Below are 16,773 nucleotides of genomic sequence, written 5' to 3'. Positions count from 1 at the left end.
TTGTCCATTTGGAAGACCCATTTGCGACCAAGCTTTAACTTCCTGACTGAAGTCTTGAGATGTTGCTTCATTATATCCACATAATTTCTCTTCCTCATGATGCCATCTATTTTGTGAAGTGCACCAGTCTCTCCTGCAGCAAAGCACCCCAACAACATGATGCTGCCACCCCCGTGCTTCACGGTTGGGATGGTGTTCTTTGGCTTGCAAGCCTCCCCCTTTTCCTCCAAACATAATGATGGTCCATATGGCCAAACAGTTCTATTTTTGTTTCATCAGACCAGAGGACATTTCTCCAAAAAGTACGATCTTTGTCCCCATGTGCAGTTACAAACTGTAGTCTTTTTTATGGCGGTTTTGGAGCACTGTCTTTTTCCTTGCTGAGCGGCCTTTCAGGTTATGTCGATATAGGACTCGTTTTACTGTGGATATAGATACTTTTGTACCCGTTTCCTCCAGCATCTTCACAAGGTCCATTGCTGTTGTTCTGGGATTGATTTGCACTTTTCTCACCAAAGTACGTTCATCTCTAGGAGACAGAACGCGTCTCCTTCCTGAGCGCTATGACGGCTGCGTGGTCCCATGGTGTTTATGCTTGCATACTATTGTTTGTTCAGATGAACATGGTACCTTCAGGCGTTTGTAAATTGCTCCCAAGCATGAGCCAGACTTGTGGAGGTCTACCATTTTTTTCTGAGGTCTTAGCTGATATCTTTTGATTTTCCCATGATGTCATGCAAAGAGGCACTGAGTTTGAAGGTAGGCCTTGAAATGCGTCTACAGATACACCTCCAATTGACTCAAATGATGTCAATTATCCTCACAGAAGCTTCTAAAGCCATGACATCATTTTCTGGAATTTTCCAAGCTGTTTAAAGGCACAGTCAACTTGGTGTATGTAAACTTCTGACCCACTGGAATTGAGATACAGTGAATAAAGTGTAATAATATGTCTGTAAACAATTGTTGGAAAAATTACTTGTGTCATGCACAAAGTAGATGTCCTAACCGACTTGCCAAAACTATAGTTTGTTAACAAGAAATTTGTGGAGTGGTTGAAAAACAAGTTTTAATGACTCCAACCTAAGTGTATGTAAACTTGACTTCAACTGTGTATTGTCGAATCCAAGATGAAATCCAAGATTCTATAAGAAAAATGATTAAATAAAGTTGCTTTATTTTGCAACATCACAAGCTCTGAGCTGTTGAAGATTCCACCCACATTTATACCCTTAAACTACTTCAATAATGAGGACACATCAGATAGCACCAATAAGCAACAGGCGTACTGTTCATACACACCTGAACACTACTATAAATATAGGTAGAACCAGTATCACCTTCAGAATTACTGGTTGGCAGCAAAATGTAGACATGGGTAGTACTACTTTCTCCCCCTCACCTATAATGTAGCACTTACTAACCCCACATTTTGACAATATTATTGTTCACTTGAGCACTGGGATCGAAAATACCAAAACCACATTAAGATCGCCTACTAACAACCAAGAGGGTGACTGTTACTGCTATGTTCACCTGCACCACAACAAATCATCTAACTACAGTAGTTTCTATGAGCAAGTGCTCTGTTACTAAGTACTAAGAATGTATTGTCTTTACTGGTCAAATGTCTATGAACACCAATGTACGTGATCAAGCCAGGTAGCGTACGGTCACCGACAGCAATTCAAATGGCAGTAGCAGCACTGACTCTGAAATTAATACAGATTAAAACCATTTTTATTATATGTAATAACCAGTATTGATAATCAGGCCTATTTACATTTTAGTCCTTTAATAGACACTCCTATCCAGAGTGATTAGGGTTAAGTGCCTTGCTAAAGGGCACTGACATTTCTGATCTAGTCGGCTCAGGGATTCGAAAAAGCGACCTTTCGGTGACTGGCCCAACGCTCTTATCGACTAGGACACCTACCACCCTGGCCTATCATTACCACTCACCTGAGCCAAACACCTCTCCAACTGGCTCGTTGACTTCCCCACTAAGAGAGTTTTTCAGTTTGCAGCTGTACTTTTAACCGTTGGTTGATTTGCCAGTGTCACTCTTAGAGACAATCAGCTGTTTGTCTAAGACCTCCCACAACCCCTCTCCAGCTGTATGTGACTGGTTCAGCATCAGTGGTGTCACCTTCACAGCTAGGAAGGCACAAGGTTTTGTTGGAGTTACAAGGAGAAGTGATTATGGGTTTAGGGACGGCCTCTGTAAATCCAGGAGAGAGACAAACACAAAGCAGGAAAAAATGCGTGTGAGGCACTGCATAACCTGCTATTTAATATAGAGGCACACAGACCGACACACACACAATTTGGCCAATGTCAGAGGTCATAATAATAAAATCAAACATAGAACTCAACTCCTTTATTGAAAAGATATGAATATCAAACTTCAAATTCACAAAGGATTGGCAGGACATGCAGGCTGGAATTCAATTGTTGCAGATAAAATATTCAACACACTGCGCTTTCAAGTGCATTTGTTTTGCACAGCAGCATGTCTCAGAAGGAAAGATTTGACACTTGATTTAGGAATCGTCAGTTCTGTGGTGTGATCCTTTTAGTGAACATGGCTGAGAAGTCATCCAGTACATGCAACGAGACTGATCTCTAAGTCTAGTGTTAACTAGTCCCTTTCCCCAGCTCACTATTCACAGATCTGAAGGGTTCAGATAGGGATATGTATGTTGGTGATGCCTGAACCCGGCCCTATATGGACCTTCCTCTGTATTGCTTTCACCAATCAAGTATGGAAAAAATACATTCTTAAGACAAAGTGCTGAAACAGAATTGGTGTTCAGATGTGTGTACATGGACAACACAATCATTCAGTCATCAACACATCACTACAGTGTGAGGTCTGGAGTTTAAATAGCGATACAGACAATGACTGTACAAGTCCAGGTTTTTGCATGTGCCAGGACTCCATTTTAGAATAGTCTTGGTCCAGTTCCAAAATAAATTGATGGGAGCTGGTCTTAATTCATAACATCTTCTGTAACAGAATTACATGAGACATACCAGTAACAGAACTAAAACCTGGGATATACCAGGTTAGTGGTCTTGACCAACAAATGTTCTCACCAATCTGGTGGCAACTAGTGTTACCCCTTACTATGGTCCATAATTGGTCCATCACAGATTGATATATCTCTGTACATCTTAAAATCCTAATGACAATTCTATTGTGAAAACATATACCATATGGTAATTTGATGAAGACAAAATTGAAATATTAAGGCATTAAAACTTGTTAGTAATACAACATCTCAGTACTGCAGAGCTCTCCCTCTTATTATTATAATCTGTACAAATTCCTTAACTTAAGTCAAGTGAAGGCTTTAGAATGAGTAAATTATGAAATAACAAATTCACAAGCTGTGATTTAAAACAGAAAGTGCAGTGGGTTGGCATAAAGCACTCTGGAGAAAATACCTGAAAAGGAATCATACAACCACTAAAGTATTGATACTAAGGGTTCAAACAACCGGCACACATTGGTTGAGATTTGTAAAGACGAGGCATGAATACTGAGAAAGTATAAGAATCCACAAAGCTATTTACCACAAAGTATTAAATACGTTTTTGTCCGTCATCCAAAATACAAATATTGCCCTCATTTCTGAAGTACTGTAAGTTCAGTAAGCACACAGTTCATCACATTATACAGCAGAAAACAGGCAAACATTGAATGCAAGTTACTATGTGCAATCAGATGAAGTACAGTGAGCTCCAAAAGTATTGAGACAGTTACATGCTTTTTGGTTGTTTTGGCTCTGTACTCCAGCACTTTGGATTTGAAATGATCCAACAACTGAGGTTAAAGTGCAAACTGGCAGCTTTATTTTGAGGTTATTCTCATCCATATCGAGTTAAAGCTGACAGTCTGCACTTTAACCTTAGTCATTATCTCATTTCAAACCCAAAGTGCTGGAGTACAGAGCCAAAACAAAAGATGTCACTGACACAATACTTTTGTAGCTCACTGTACTTCATCGGATTGAACGCAAGTTACTTTGCGCAACGTTTGCCTGTCGTTTGCCTTCATTTTACATTTCATTAAAAACATCTCCAACAGTTCAAACATGTTTCTCTCTTGGTTGTTTGTCTCAGTATAACATATGAAGGCATGTACTGAGAGCCTTCAAACCCCATGTTTCTGGTCCTCAGTTACCCCACCAGGAAGACCACCAGCTGGAAGGAAGCAATAGAGGAAAGAGCTCATGAGGCAAAACATTACTAATGACTAGGTCACATGGTCTGGAAAAACTCTTGGTCTTATGTTATACTGTATATGCAACAGGTGTTCTTCCAGAAGAGTTCAACTTAAATGACACACACCCCTGCTCTCCCTTCACACCCCTGCTCTCCCTTCACACCCTCTTAAGCTACAATCAAACAGTACAGGGATTTCCTAGTTAGTCTTTTCTGGACCACAAACTTGCTCTAACAATCCTCAAGGTAATCAACAACATAGTAGATGGCAGAATTCCAGGTGAATGCCACTGTGTCTTACTCTCAGGCTTGGACTCATCTTTAGGACTATTGGATCTGCTGACTTCAGCTGCTAATGAGAACAGAAGGACAAACTTTCTCTAATCAGGTCATTTCTAGTAACCCCCTAAATCATGTGTCAAACTCATTCCATGGAGGGCCGAGTGTCTGCAGGTTCACTCGATTGATGAAATAAGGTCACTAATTAGTAACGAACTCCCCTCACCTGGTTGTCTAGGTCTTAATTGAAAGAAAAAAAGAAACATCTGCAGACACTAAACCCTTCATGGAATGAGTTTGACACCCCAGTTCTAGATGAACCTAATATACAACACAGTATAATGTATTTAGCTTTTAAGAATCTGTCAGGAATCAGGACAAATATGGTTGGAGTGTACTGTAACTGCCAGAGCACTCTGTTACCGGGTAAACTGTCTGCTTAAGTCTCATACACCCCATTCCCCTGCAGTTTGTCAGCAATGTTGTCCCCTGTTTTGGTGGACAGTAGCGTAACCCCTCTGCAGAATCACACAGAAGGAAAACTACAGCCTCTCCTACTGAATCAAATGCTACTTAACACATTTCTTCTGCTTTATACAGTCTTAAATTAACTGGATTACTTGCCTTGTTCTGACTGGACTCCTTCACTGCCTTCAGCTGAGAAGAGAGAAAAGCTGAGCTTACCATTCTCATACACAGACCACATTAGTATTTGTTGTGTTCACTTCTGGATGACAATGAATAGGATGCGTAAGTGGCAGAATTCAAGTCGAATGCCACTGTATCTTACCATCAGTCATCAAAAACAGAATTCAAATAAAATAGATTGATTGCTATGTTCTCGTGATATTCTGAGATATGCAGAGGAGCATCTAATTTCTAATGCTACTTCTGCTTCATGACGTCTTAAATTAGCTGGATGACTTGGCTGTGGTTTGATTGTTTACATCCCTCGCTTTAGCTGAAGAGAGAATAGATCCGTTTAGCATTCTAAAACATCTTTGTTGTCACAATATTTAATGATGATGCAGACTTTAATTTGTAACATACAGAAGATCAGATGTAGGTAACCTTGTTCCTGGAGTACTGCAGGATTTTGTTCCAACTAGGCACCACACCAGACCAACTGAACTGATCAGTGATTGCCTACATTCAACACACCTGCTGGACCAGGTCAGTTAAATCAAAAACATGAAGTACCTGCGGTCCTCCAGGACCAGGGTTTCCTACCCCTGCAGTACATGATCACTGTAAGTTCTTAAAGACACAAAACCTGCAAAGGCCTTGAGACATCCTGAAACAATCCACATCTCTAAACTGGTAAGTCATATCAAACAAAACAACAAGGAAACAGTTCTCAGAACTGAAAACATCCTGAATGAAGATTGTGAAATAATTGGCTTTTCAACGGTACAACCTAGCAAGGGGCGACAGTGACAACCTTTATCCACAGTGTTAGCTCTATGGGTAACATTTTCACAGTGCAAAAATGCATAGATGTAAAGATAAACCAAACCAATTATTTCAAATACTCATCACAAGTACATCATTTAAAGCACATTTTCCTTGCAGATTCCAACAGCAAAATACACATTTATATATGCTAGTCCACACACTGCTAACTATAAACTCACATTAGTAATCACCTTCTCATACTGTATGTAGACGTCACTAAAACATGTTCTTCAAATAAATGCCACCACAAATAATATGAGAAACGCATTTCTGGCAACATCTCCACATATCTGCATTGTCAAAGTGGCCCCATAGAAGTACCATGTAAAAGGTGTGTTAGTGTTACTACCTGTGTTAGTGGGCTGATTGTTATTATTCTGATTCATGGAGTAATCTCTAGAAGACTTCTCTCCTACAGTGCTATAAACTGTATCCGGAGCAACATCATCCCGAATGTTGCCTGCATCCCCTGTAAAGTTACACCAGCCATCAACATTGTTTACTGTAAACAGAGTAGAATAGGTTCCTTGAATTTAGGAGGTATTTGCCCTTTAAATTTGCATAAGAGAAAACATGGAAATATTCTGGGTTGTGAAATTACTGCTGTGGACTCTCTCTCTCTCACACACACATACACACATACACGAAAAGTTTTCTGGAACAGGACAAAAACAACACACCTGTCCTGTGCTGTGAGGAAGCATGTGTGTAGTGCATGGAAGTATGTGTATATAGTGCAGTACATGAATAATGTTGTGTTAAGGTAAAACTTACCAAACATTCCACCACAAAAACCTTCTCAAAAAGTCGATCCAGGTGTCTTGGGATATCCTGAGATGAAATAGAAACTCAAAAATGTAAGACATTAACATTTTCATTCAAATGGTTCTTTGTTTTCACTGGAATCCAAATGTTCTGTGAACCAGTGAGTATGAAGAATTGAGACAGGAAGAGACAGAATTATCCTACCTGTCTTTTTCTTCCACACCACAAATCCTGAGGAGTACAAATATACACATTTTATTTTCCAAGTTGATCCATGGTTGTGTATCTTATGTGTTAGGTTTAACAGAGTGAGAAATAACCCCTCATAAAGTACAAGTCTATGCATTAACCATTCTGTCAGCTGTTGAGTATGACTTCAACCACATTTACATGCTTAAGCTGCAATAAGGAGACATCATTTCTGAGAGCATGCATACAGTACATACACAAGGCCGACTTCAAATGCCAAGATCAATGTAAAAGTAACCAGTGCATAAAACAGCTGACGACAAATACAAACTATGCTAGATAAATCCTACACATGCATTGAAATAAAGGCATACATCAAAGGATTTACCCAGGCCTACAATCAACAAGGACGCATGAAGACAAAAAAAACTAAAAGAATTACAAAAATCACAAAATCTACACATGCTTTTTTAAAGGAACATAAGGCTGCGTCCGTGATTCAACACCACTGAATGGACAGCGCCTCAGGACAGGTAGGCATAGTGGAGCTCTGTGGCGTGGTGCTGAATGGACAGCGCCTGAGGACAGGTAGGCATAGTGGAGCTCTGTGGCGTGGTGCTGAATGGACAGCGCCTCAGGACAGGTAGGCATAGTGGAGCTCCGTGGCGTGGTGCTGAATGGACAGCGCCTCAGGACAGGTAGGCATAGTGGAGCTCCGTGGCGTGGTGCTGAATGGACAGCGCCTCAGGACAGGTAGGCATAGTGGAGCTCCGTGGCGTGGTGCTGAATGGACAGCGCCTCAGGACAGGTAGGCATAGTGGAGCTCCGTGGCGTGGTGCTGAATGGACAGCGCCTCAGGACAGGTAGGCATAGTGGAGCTCCGTGGCGTGGTGCTGAATGGACAGCGCCTCAGGACAGGTAGGCATAGTGGAGCTCCGTGGCGTGGTGCTGAATGGACAGCGCCTCAGGACAGGTAGGCATAGTGGAGCTCCGTGGTGTGGCGTGGTGCTGAATGGACAGCACCTCTGTCCAGTAGACAGCTATATCATGATTTAGTTTGTGGGCAGTTAGACATTTTTTGGGCATGGTTAGGTAGCCTACAATGCGTATATGAAAATCATAACTGACACGCAGAACTTTAGAAATGGTAGGAATAATTGTAAATTGGCACTCCAGATGAAAAAGGTTGCCGACCCCCTAGACTATAGGTCACCATTGTGGAACGGCGCATACAGTGTAGATCTATAATGACTTCCCACCAACGGTCTTTGTAGAAAGTGGGAAGAGCACCAGACAATGTTGGTGGGAAGTCATTAGTGTCTTCAACAACACAGGTGTCACAAAAATGTCGTACTGGAGAGAAGAGGACCAAGACGCAGCGGGAATATGGATACTCATATTTTAATTTCAAAGAAAAAGGAGTAAAGCATCCACTTGACAAAACAATAAGAGATACTCACGACAGTGCAACAGTTCTGCAGGCTATTAAACGCAGTGCAAAAACAACTACCCACAACCCCAAAGAAAAACACACACACCTATATAGGACTCCCAATCAAAGGCAACTCAACACACCTGCCTTCAATTGGAAGTCCCAATCACCAACACTCACACACACAAAACTGCCATGTCCTGACCCCAAAACTAATACAATAGCTCCATCTGCTGGTCAGGACATGACAGTACCCCCCCCCTCAAGGTGCAGACCCAGGAATGCACCTACCAACAGAAAACACCAACAACAAAAAATCCAACAAAAACCCATTAAACAATAACCCCTAAACAATAAGGGAGGGAAGGGAGGGTGGCTGCCGTCAACGACGGCACTGTGCTACACCCTCCCTCCCCAACCCACCTATCCTGGAGGTGGCTCAGGTGCAGGACGTGGACCTCGCTCCACTTTCGGCGTCGCCCACTTCGGTGGTGCCGCTAGCTGCGCCGGGCAGACGGGCCGCTCGGGCTGGGCCGGAGGACAGGCGGGCCGCTCGGGCTGGGCCGGAGGACAGGCGGGCCGCTCGGGCGACTCTTGACTGGCGGGCCGCTCGGGCGACTCTTGACTGGCGGGCCGCTCGGGCGACTCTTGACTGGCGGGCCGCTCGGGCGACTCCTGACTGGCGGGCCGCTCAGGCGACTCCTGACTGGCGGGCCGCTCAGGCGACTCTTGACTGGCGGGCCGCTCAGGCGACTCTTGACTGGCGGGCCGCTCAGGCGACTCTTGACTGGCGGGCCGCTCAGGCGACTCTTGACTGGCGGGCAGCTCAGGCGACTCTTGACTGGCGGGCAGCTCAGGCGACTCTTGACTGGCGGGCAGCTCAGGCGACTCTTGACTGGCGGGCAGCTCAGGCGACTCTTGACTGGCGGGCAGCTCAGGCGACTCTTGACTGGCGAGGCTGGGCTGACGCACTAGACGCCTGATGCGTGGGGCTGGTACTGGACGTGCCAGCCTGGAGACACGCACCTCCATGCTAGTGCGTATGGCGGGAAACACCGGACCGTAGAGGCGCACTGGCGGTCTTGAGCGCAGGGTTGGCATCACCCCTTCCGGCTCGATGCCTACTTCGCCCTGGCACATGCGGGGCGCTGGTACTGTGCCTTCCGGCCTGAAAATCCCAGGCCTCACCACAGCCCCAACCCCAAAGCACGGGACCTGTCCAGTCTGCCCTACAAGGGTACGGGGAGCTGGCCTGGGGCTCCAGTCTCGCCCCGACAAATAGCCCTTGTGCCCCCCCAATTTTTTTTTATTGGGGCTGCCTCTCGGGTTCAACCTGCCTCCCAGGCAGGTTGTCACAGTGGGCCCGCAACTGCTCCCATGTCCAGTCAATCCTCTCCTCCAATACTTCCAGCGACCAGGAATCCATCTCCTCCCGAGCGCGCTGCTTCCAATAGTCCTCCTGTGGCTTCCTCCTCTTCCGCTGCTTGGTCCTTTGGTGGTGGGTAGTTCTGTCACAAAAAATGTCGTACTGGAGAGAAGAGGACCAAGACGCAGCGGGAATATGGATACTCATATTTTAATTTCAAAGAAAAAGGAGTAAAGCATCCACTTGACAAAACAATAAGAGATACTCACGACAGTGCAACAGTTCTGCAGGCTATTAAACGCAGTGCAAAAACAACTACCCACAACCCCAAAGAAAAAACACACACACCTATATAGGACTCCCAATCAAAGGCAACTCAACACACCTGCCTTCAATTGGAAGTCCCAATCACCAACACAAACAAAACTGCCACGTCTTGACCCCAAAACTAATACAATAGCTCCATCTGCTGGTCAGGACGTGACAACAGGAGGAGAGAACGCAAACAGACTAAAAACCATAAGTAGCCAAGCTTTATATAAAAAAAAAACTATTTATTTTGGGGAAGTTGTTTCTGTTGTGTTTATTTTTATAACAATACATGAAACCAAAATGGCACTAGCCTCCTGGGCCGAATGAATGAAGATACCAATTAGGCAACAGCTATCACAACCTATATTTTAATAGAAATAAAATAGCTTTTCGTTTCCAATGGTCACCAAAAAGTAGGGCTCCCCCACCTCCCAGTTCCCTGGCTATCAGATTACAACACGGATTACAAGGCTGACATCAAATTCAAAGCAATCGGTGACCGGCCTAAACTGCTGACCGGCATAACAAACTGTCACTCTCTGTTCTCTGCTTTCTAAAAGTGAAAGAAAAGGCACCATGATGGCAGCTGCTCTCCGAGCCATGCGAATAATTTTAGTCTACTTTAAATTATTTTTCTTGAGTGACTGCCAGACCCTGCTATACCCAATGGAAGCCCCCAGGGTTGGGAGTGACTGATTACATGTAACCTACCCAACCCTGGAAACTCCCTACTTCTTATGGTAAAGCCACACACAGCCAAAATGAATCATCCTTTTATGGACCTGCAGATAGGCCTTATGCACCGTCACATATTACAGTTATAGTGGATGGTCGATATGGTATCGAAAACGTAGCATACTTGTGCGACTAGGGGAGAATATCAATGGCATACTCCTTGCATTGTCTCTCCTACTTCTCAAAACCCATTGGATGAGAAAGCCAGAGGTCCCTCCCCTCTGACCTTCTCTTCCAATGAGTTTTGAGAAGGAAGCGAGGATGCGAGGAGTAAACAATTAAGATTCTACCCATGGATTTTTATTATGATGTTAGGTAGATGTTATTACATGATGTTTTATTGACTTGTGATGTACTTCCAGTGCGCCCCAATGGCAGTATTTGCATAAAGTTCAGCTTTCCCCGACTTTGGTCCCACCCTGTTCACGACCCTCGCCCATGCTACCAACTGTCCCCCACACAATTCGCTTCTCTTCCATTGAAAATGAATGGCTTTCCGTGGTTTCACGGCCCACATCATCTTCAGAGATGCACTGGGAGCCTTTTCTTGTTAAAAATGTTTGTAGTTTGTTTGTAACAACAGTTGTATAGTATGTATAGTATGTTGACATGTCTTCAGCCTACGTAGCAGACATGAGCTTTCTGTAAAAGTGAAAGTAAAACTTGCCTATTGAGCCACTTGATTTAAAAAAATAGGATGGATGTAGCCTATGACAAAGGTAAAATAACCTACCCAGCGATTTCACATCTAATATCCATTGTACGATAAACATATTTTTAGGTTAACACAAAGTAATTACCATCCTTTTTGCTGATTAATTCAGATTAGACTAATCCATACTGTGCACTGTCCAAATTGTTGCCTCACTGTAACACATTATGAAGACTGTGACCTACAGCAGGTGGTGCATCTAACCCCTTGTCTTGACTGTAACAGTAGCCTGAACACTACTGTAGATACAGGTAGAACAGGTATCCCCTTCAGGGGGTATAGCTCACTGTTGTTGCTGCTGTTATGTCAATCTGTGCTTCAGAACTATGTACATGTACAGTGTTCTGTTACTTGAGATGTGCTGTTCTTACCTGTTATGACGGCAACAAGCACTACAATGGTAACGACAACACCAACAACAGCACCGGTATTGGAAGACTCTGAAATGAAAACACATTTTGTATTGATACTTTGACAGGAGTTGATCAGGAATTCAACATAATGCCGCTCTCAAAATGTCCTACAACACTAGCAGTGTTACTGACATATCAACACATAAGACTGTAACACACTAATGAGTGTCCACTCACCTGGACCAAACACCTCTCCAACTGGCTCACTGACTTCCCCACTAACAGTGTTGTTCAGTTTGCAGATGTACTTGTACCCATTGTTTGCTTTGCCAGTGTCGCTCTTAGAGACACTTAGATGTTTGTCTACAACCTCCCAGGCCCCCTCTCCCACTTTCCAGCTGTAGGTGACTGGTTCAGCACCAGTGATGTCACCCTCACAGGTCAGAATGCAGGGTTTGTCTGGGTTACAGGAAGAAGTGATTGTGGGTTTGGGGACTGGCTCTGTAAATAGAGGAAAGAAACAGGAATAATTTGGGAAAATGCTTGTGAGGCACTACAATACATAACCTGCTGTTTCAACATGACCACGCACACACATACACACACATGCACACACACACACACAGAAACACTTACTGATAACAGATAGTGTATATGTCTTGTCAAGCAGTTTGCTGTTGAACTCCACAGAATAAACTCCACTGTCTGTTTTCTTCAATCCACTGATTCTCAGCTCTCCAGTAGTCTGGTCCAGGGTTGTACGGTTTATGAAGGCAGCATAGATGTCCAGACCACCAAAATCCTTGTCCCACTCTGCCACCTTGTTCTTCCCATGCTTCCATAGGATGCTTGTGATGGGGTAAGGCACTGTGGACTTGTCTGGCGTCAACACCAGCTCACCTCCCACTTTAAGAGAGAGATCATCTAGGAAAGCAGACATTTCATACATGTATCAGAGTATCAATGTATCCAGGGTAACACATTATGGTTAGGGTATAAATATGTAGTCCTAACCCTATTGGCATTGAAAGAGACATTATCATCAACCTTTACTTTTTATGTCTAGAATTCTGCTTGTTGGGTGTATCTGGTCTATGTAGTCTGACCACTTTGACTAGTATGTTCCCCCTCATCACCACCACTGGAACAGAAATGTATCTAGACAACACCATAGACTAAAGTCTTTGTCTACACCCTGTTCACTATTATATCACTAGCTAGGTTTCCATCCAATTTACGACTGATTTTCATGCTATTATTCTAAAATCTGCATAAAACAATAATCACATTTTCCCACCAGAGATATGTTTCCATCAAACTGACTTTTTGATGATAAGTCTGTGAATGATGAGGTAGTGTAAATAGCCCTCCGCACCTCTCTGATTCAGAGGGGTTGGGTTAAATGCGGACGACACATTTCTGTTGAATAAATTCAGTTGTACAACTGACTAGGTATCCCCCGTCCCTTTCACTTTATATAAAAATAACTTTTGCAGATAAATTCCCATGTACCAAATGAAAAATACAAATTTAAATGGGTTCCATCGCATTTTCTACTATACTGATGGTTTGTCACAAACTGCTACATTATATAGACTGTTGTGTTATATAGACTGTTGTGTGTTATATAGACTGTTGCGTTATATAGACTGTTGTGTTATGTAGTCTGTTGCGTTATATAGACTGTTGCGTTATATAGACTGTTGTGTTATGTAGTCTGTTGTGTTATATAGACTGTTGTGTTATATAGACTGCTGTGCGTTATATAGACTGTTGTGTTATGTAGTCTGTTGTGCATTATATAGACTGTTGCGTTATATAGACTGTTGTGTTATGTAGTCTGTTGCGTTATATAGACTGTTGCGTTATATAGACTGTTGCGTTATATAGACTGTTGTGCGTTATATTTTTTAGTTCACCTTTATTAACCAGGTAGGCCAGTTGAGAACAAGTTCTCATTTACAACTGTGACCTGGCCAAGATAAAGCAAAGCAGTGCGACAAAAACAACAACACAGAGTTACACATGGGATAAACAAACGCACAGTCAATAACACAATAGAAAAATCTGTATACAGTGTGTGCAAATTAAGTAAGGAGGTAAGGCAATAAATAGGCCAATGGTGGCGAAGTAATTACAATTTAGCAATTTAAACTGGAGTGATATATGTGCAGATGTGCAAGTAGAAATACTGGTGTGCAAAAAAGCTGAAAAACAAAAACAAATATGGGGATGAGGTAGGTAGTTTGTTGGATGGGCTATTTACAGATGGGCTGTGTACAGCTGCAGCGATCGGTAAGCTGCTCTGACAGCTGACGCTTAAAGTTAGTGAGGGAGATAAGTCTCCAACTTCAGTGATTTTGCAATTCGTTCCAGTCATTGGCAGCAGAGAACTGGTAGGAAAGGCGGCCAATGAAGTGTTGGCTTTGGGGATGACCAGTGAAATATACCTGCTGGAGTGTGTGCTACGGGTGGGTGTTGCTATGGTGACCAGTGAGCTGAGATAAGGCGGAGCTTTACCTAGCAAATACTCATAGAGCCAGTGGGTTTGGCGACGAATATGTAGCAAGGACCAGCCAACGAGAGCATACAGGTCGCAGTGGTGGGTAGTACATGGGGCTTTGGTGACAAAACGGATGGCACTGTGATAGACTGCATTCAATTTGCTGAGTAGAGTGTTGGAGGCTATTTTGTAAATGACATCGCCGAAGTCAAGGATCGGTAGGATAGTCAGTTTTACGAGGGTATGTTTGGCAGCATGAGTGAAGGAGGCTTTGTTGCGAAATAGGAAGCCGATTCTAGATTTAACTTTGGATTGGAGATGCTTAATGTGACTCTGGAAGGAGAGTTTACAGTCTAGTCAAACACCAGGTATTTATAGTTGTCCACATATTCTAAGTCAGAACCGTCCAGAGTAGTGATGCTAGTTGGGCGGGCGGGTGCGGGCAGCGATCGGTTGAAGAGCATGCATTTAGTTTTACTTGCATTTAAGAGCAGTTGGAGGCCACGGAAGGAGAGTTGTATGGCATTGAAGCTCGTTTGGAGGTTTGTTAACACAGTGTCCAAAGAAGGGCCAGAAGTATACAGAATGGTGTCGTCTGTGTAGAGGTGGATCAGATAATCACCAGCAGCAAGAGCGACATCATTGATCTATACAGAGAAGAGAGTCGGCCCGAGAATTGAACCATGTGGCACCCCCATAGAGACTGCCAGATGTCCAGACAACAGGCCCTCTGATTTGACACACTGACATAACTGAGAAGTAGCTAGTGAACCAGGTTTGGCAGTCATTAGAGAAACCAAGGCTGTTGAGTCTGCCAATAAGAATGCGGTGAGTCGAAAGCCTTGGCCAGGTCGATGAAGACGGCTGCACAGTACTGTCTTTTATCGATGGCGGTTATGATATGGTTTATGACCTTGAGCGTGGTTGAGGTGCACCCATGACCAGCTCGGAAACCAGATTGCATTGCAGAGAAGAAGGTACAGTGGGATTCGAAATGGTCGGTGATCTGTTTGTTCACTTGGCTTTCGAAGACTTTAGAAATGCAGGGCAGGATGGATATAGGTCTGTAACAGTTTGGGTCTAGAGTGTCTCCCCCTTTGAAGAGGGGGATGACCGCGGCCAATTTCCAATTTTTAGGAATCTCAGACAATACGAAAGAGAGGTTGAACAGACAAGTAATAGGGGTTGTAACAATGGCAGCGGATAATTTTAGGAAGAGAGGGTCCAGATTGTCTAGTCCAGCTGATTTGTAGGGATCCAGATTTTGCAGCTCTTTCAGAACATCAGCTATCTGGATTTGGGTGAAGGAGAAGCAGGAGGGGGGCTTGGATCACTTGCTGCGGGGGGTGTAGAGCTGTTGGCCGGGGTTGGGGTAGCCAGGTGGAAAGCATGGCCAGCCGTAGAAAAATGCTTATTGAAATTCTCGATTATCGTGGATTTATCAGTGGTGACAGTGTTTCCTAGTCTCAGTGCAGTGGGCAGCTGGGAGGAGGTACTCTTATTCTCCATGGACTTTACAGTGTCCCAAAACCTTTTGGAATTAGTGCTGCAGGATGCACATTTCTGTTATAGACTGCTGTGTTATATAGACTGTTGCGTTATATAGACTGCTGTGTGTTATATAGACTGCTGTGCGTTATATAGACTGCTGTGCGTTATATAGACTGCTGCGCTATATAGACTGTTGCGCTATATAGACCACTGTGTTATATAGGCTGTTGTCTGATGTGTTATATAGACTGCTGCGTTATATTGACTGCTGCATTATATAGACTGTAATATAGACTGTTGTGTTATATAGTAAATGTGCCCAATCTGGTCTTGGCACATGCGCTCTAGCCAACAGCTCACAGCTACAGTGGGGGTAAACTATGTCCATAATGACATTATTATGGATAACAGCTACAGTGGGGGTAAACTATGTCCATAATGACATTATTATGGATAACAGCTACAGTGGGGGTAAACTATGTCCATAATGACATTATTATGGATAACAGCTACAGTGGGGGTAAACTATCTCCATAATGACATTATTATGGATAACAGCTACAGTGGGGGTAAACTATGTCCATAATGACATTATTATGGATAACAGCTACAGTGGGGGTAAACTATGTCCATAATGACATTATTATGGATAACAGCTACAGTGGGGGTAAACTATGTCCATAATGACATTATTATGGATAACAGCTACAGTGGGGGTAAACTATGTCCATAATGACATTATTATGGATAACAGCTACAGTGGGGGTAAACTATGTCCATAATGACATTATTATGGATAACAGCTACAGTGGGGGTAAACTATCTCCATAATGACATTATTATGGATAAGAGCGATTATTATTTTTATTTGTCAAATGGCCGCAAAGCATCAATCGTCATGTCACCAAAATAAGAATGTCAATATTTATTGGAAAGGAGAATCAAACTCAT

At 43.3% G+C, this 16,773-nt stretch overlaps 1 protein-coding gene across 3 annotated transcripts in view; it reads right to left on the bottom strand.

Moving 5' to 3' along the window:
• Window positions 1–16,773, bottom strand: part of LOC115196278 (uncharacterized) — a 151,218-nt gene that overhangs the window by 70,574 nt on the left and 63,871 nt on the right. For 2 of the 3 annotated variants that reach the window (XM_029756949.1, XM_029756951.1), the window contains exon 2: window positions 12,465–12,752. In XM_029756949.1, coding sequence (XP_029612809.1) covers window positions 12,465–12,752 — 288 coding nt within the window. Of the gene's footprint in view, window positions 1–11,846; window positions 11,916–12,464; window positions 12,753–16,773 lie in introns of all 3 variants that reach the window. The other variant, XM_029756952.1, reaches the window with a different exon arrangement.

Source organism: Salmo trutta, chromosome 6 (assembly GCF_901001165.1).
Source record: "Salmo trutta chromosome 6, fSalTru1.1, whole genome shotgun sequence".
NCBI classification, from domain to species: Eukaryota; Metazoa; Chordata; class Actinopteri; order Salmoniformes; family Salmonidae; genus Salmo; species Salmo trutta.
This window is presented reverse-complemented; position numbering and strand designations above follow the sequence as displayed.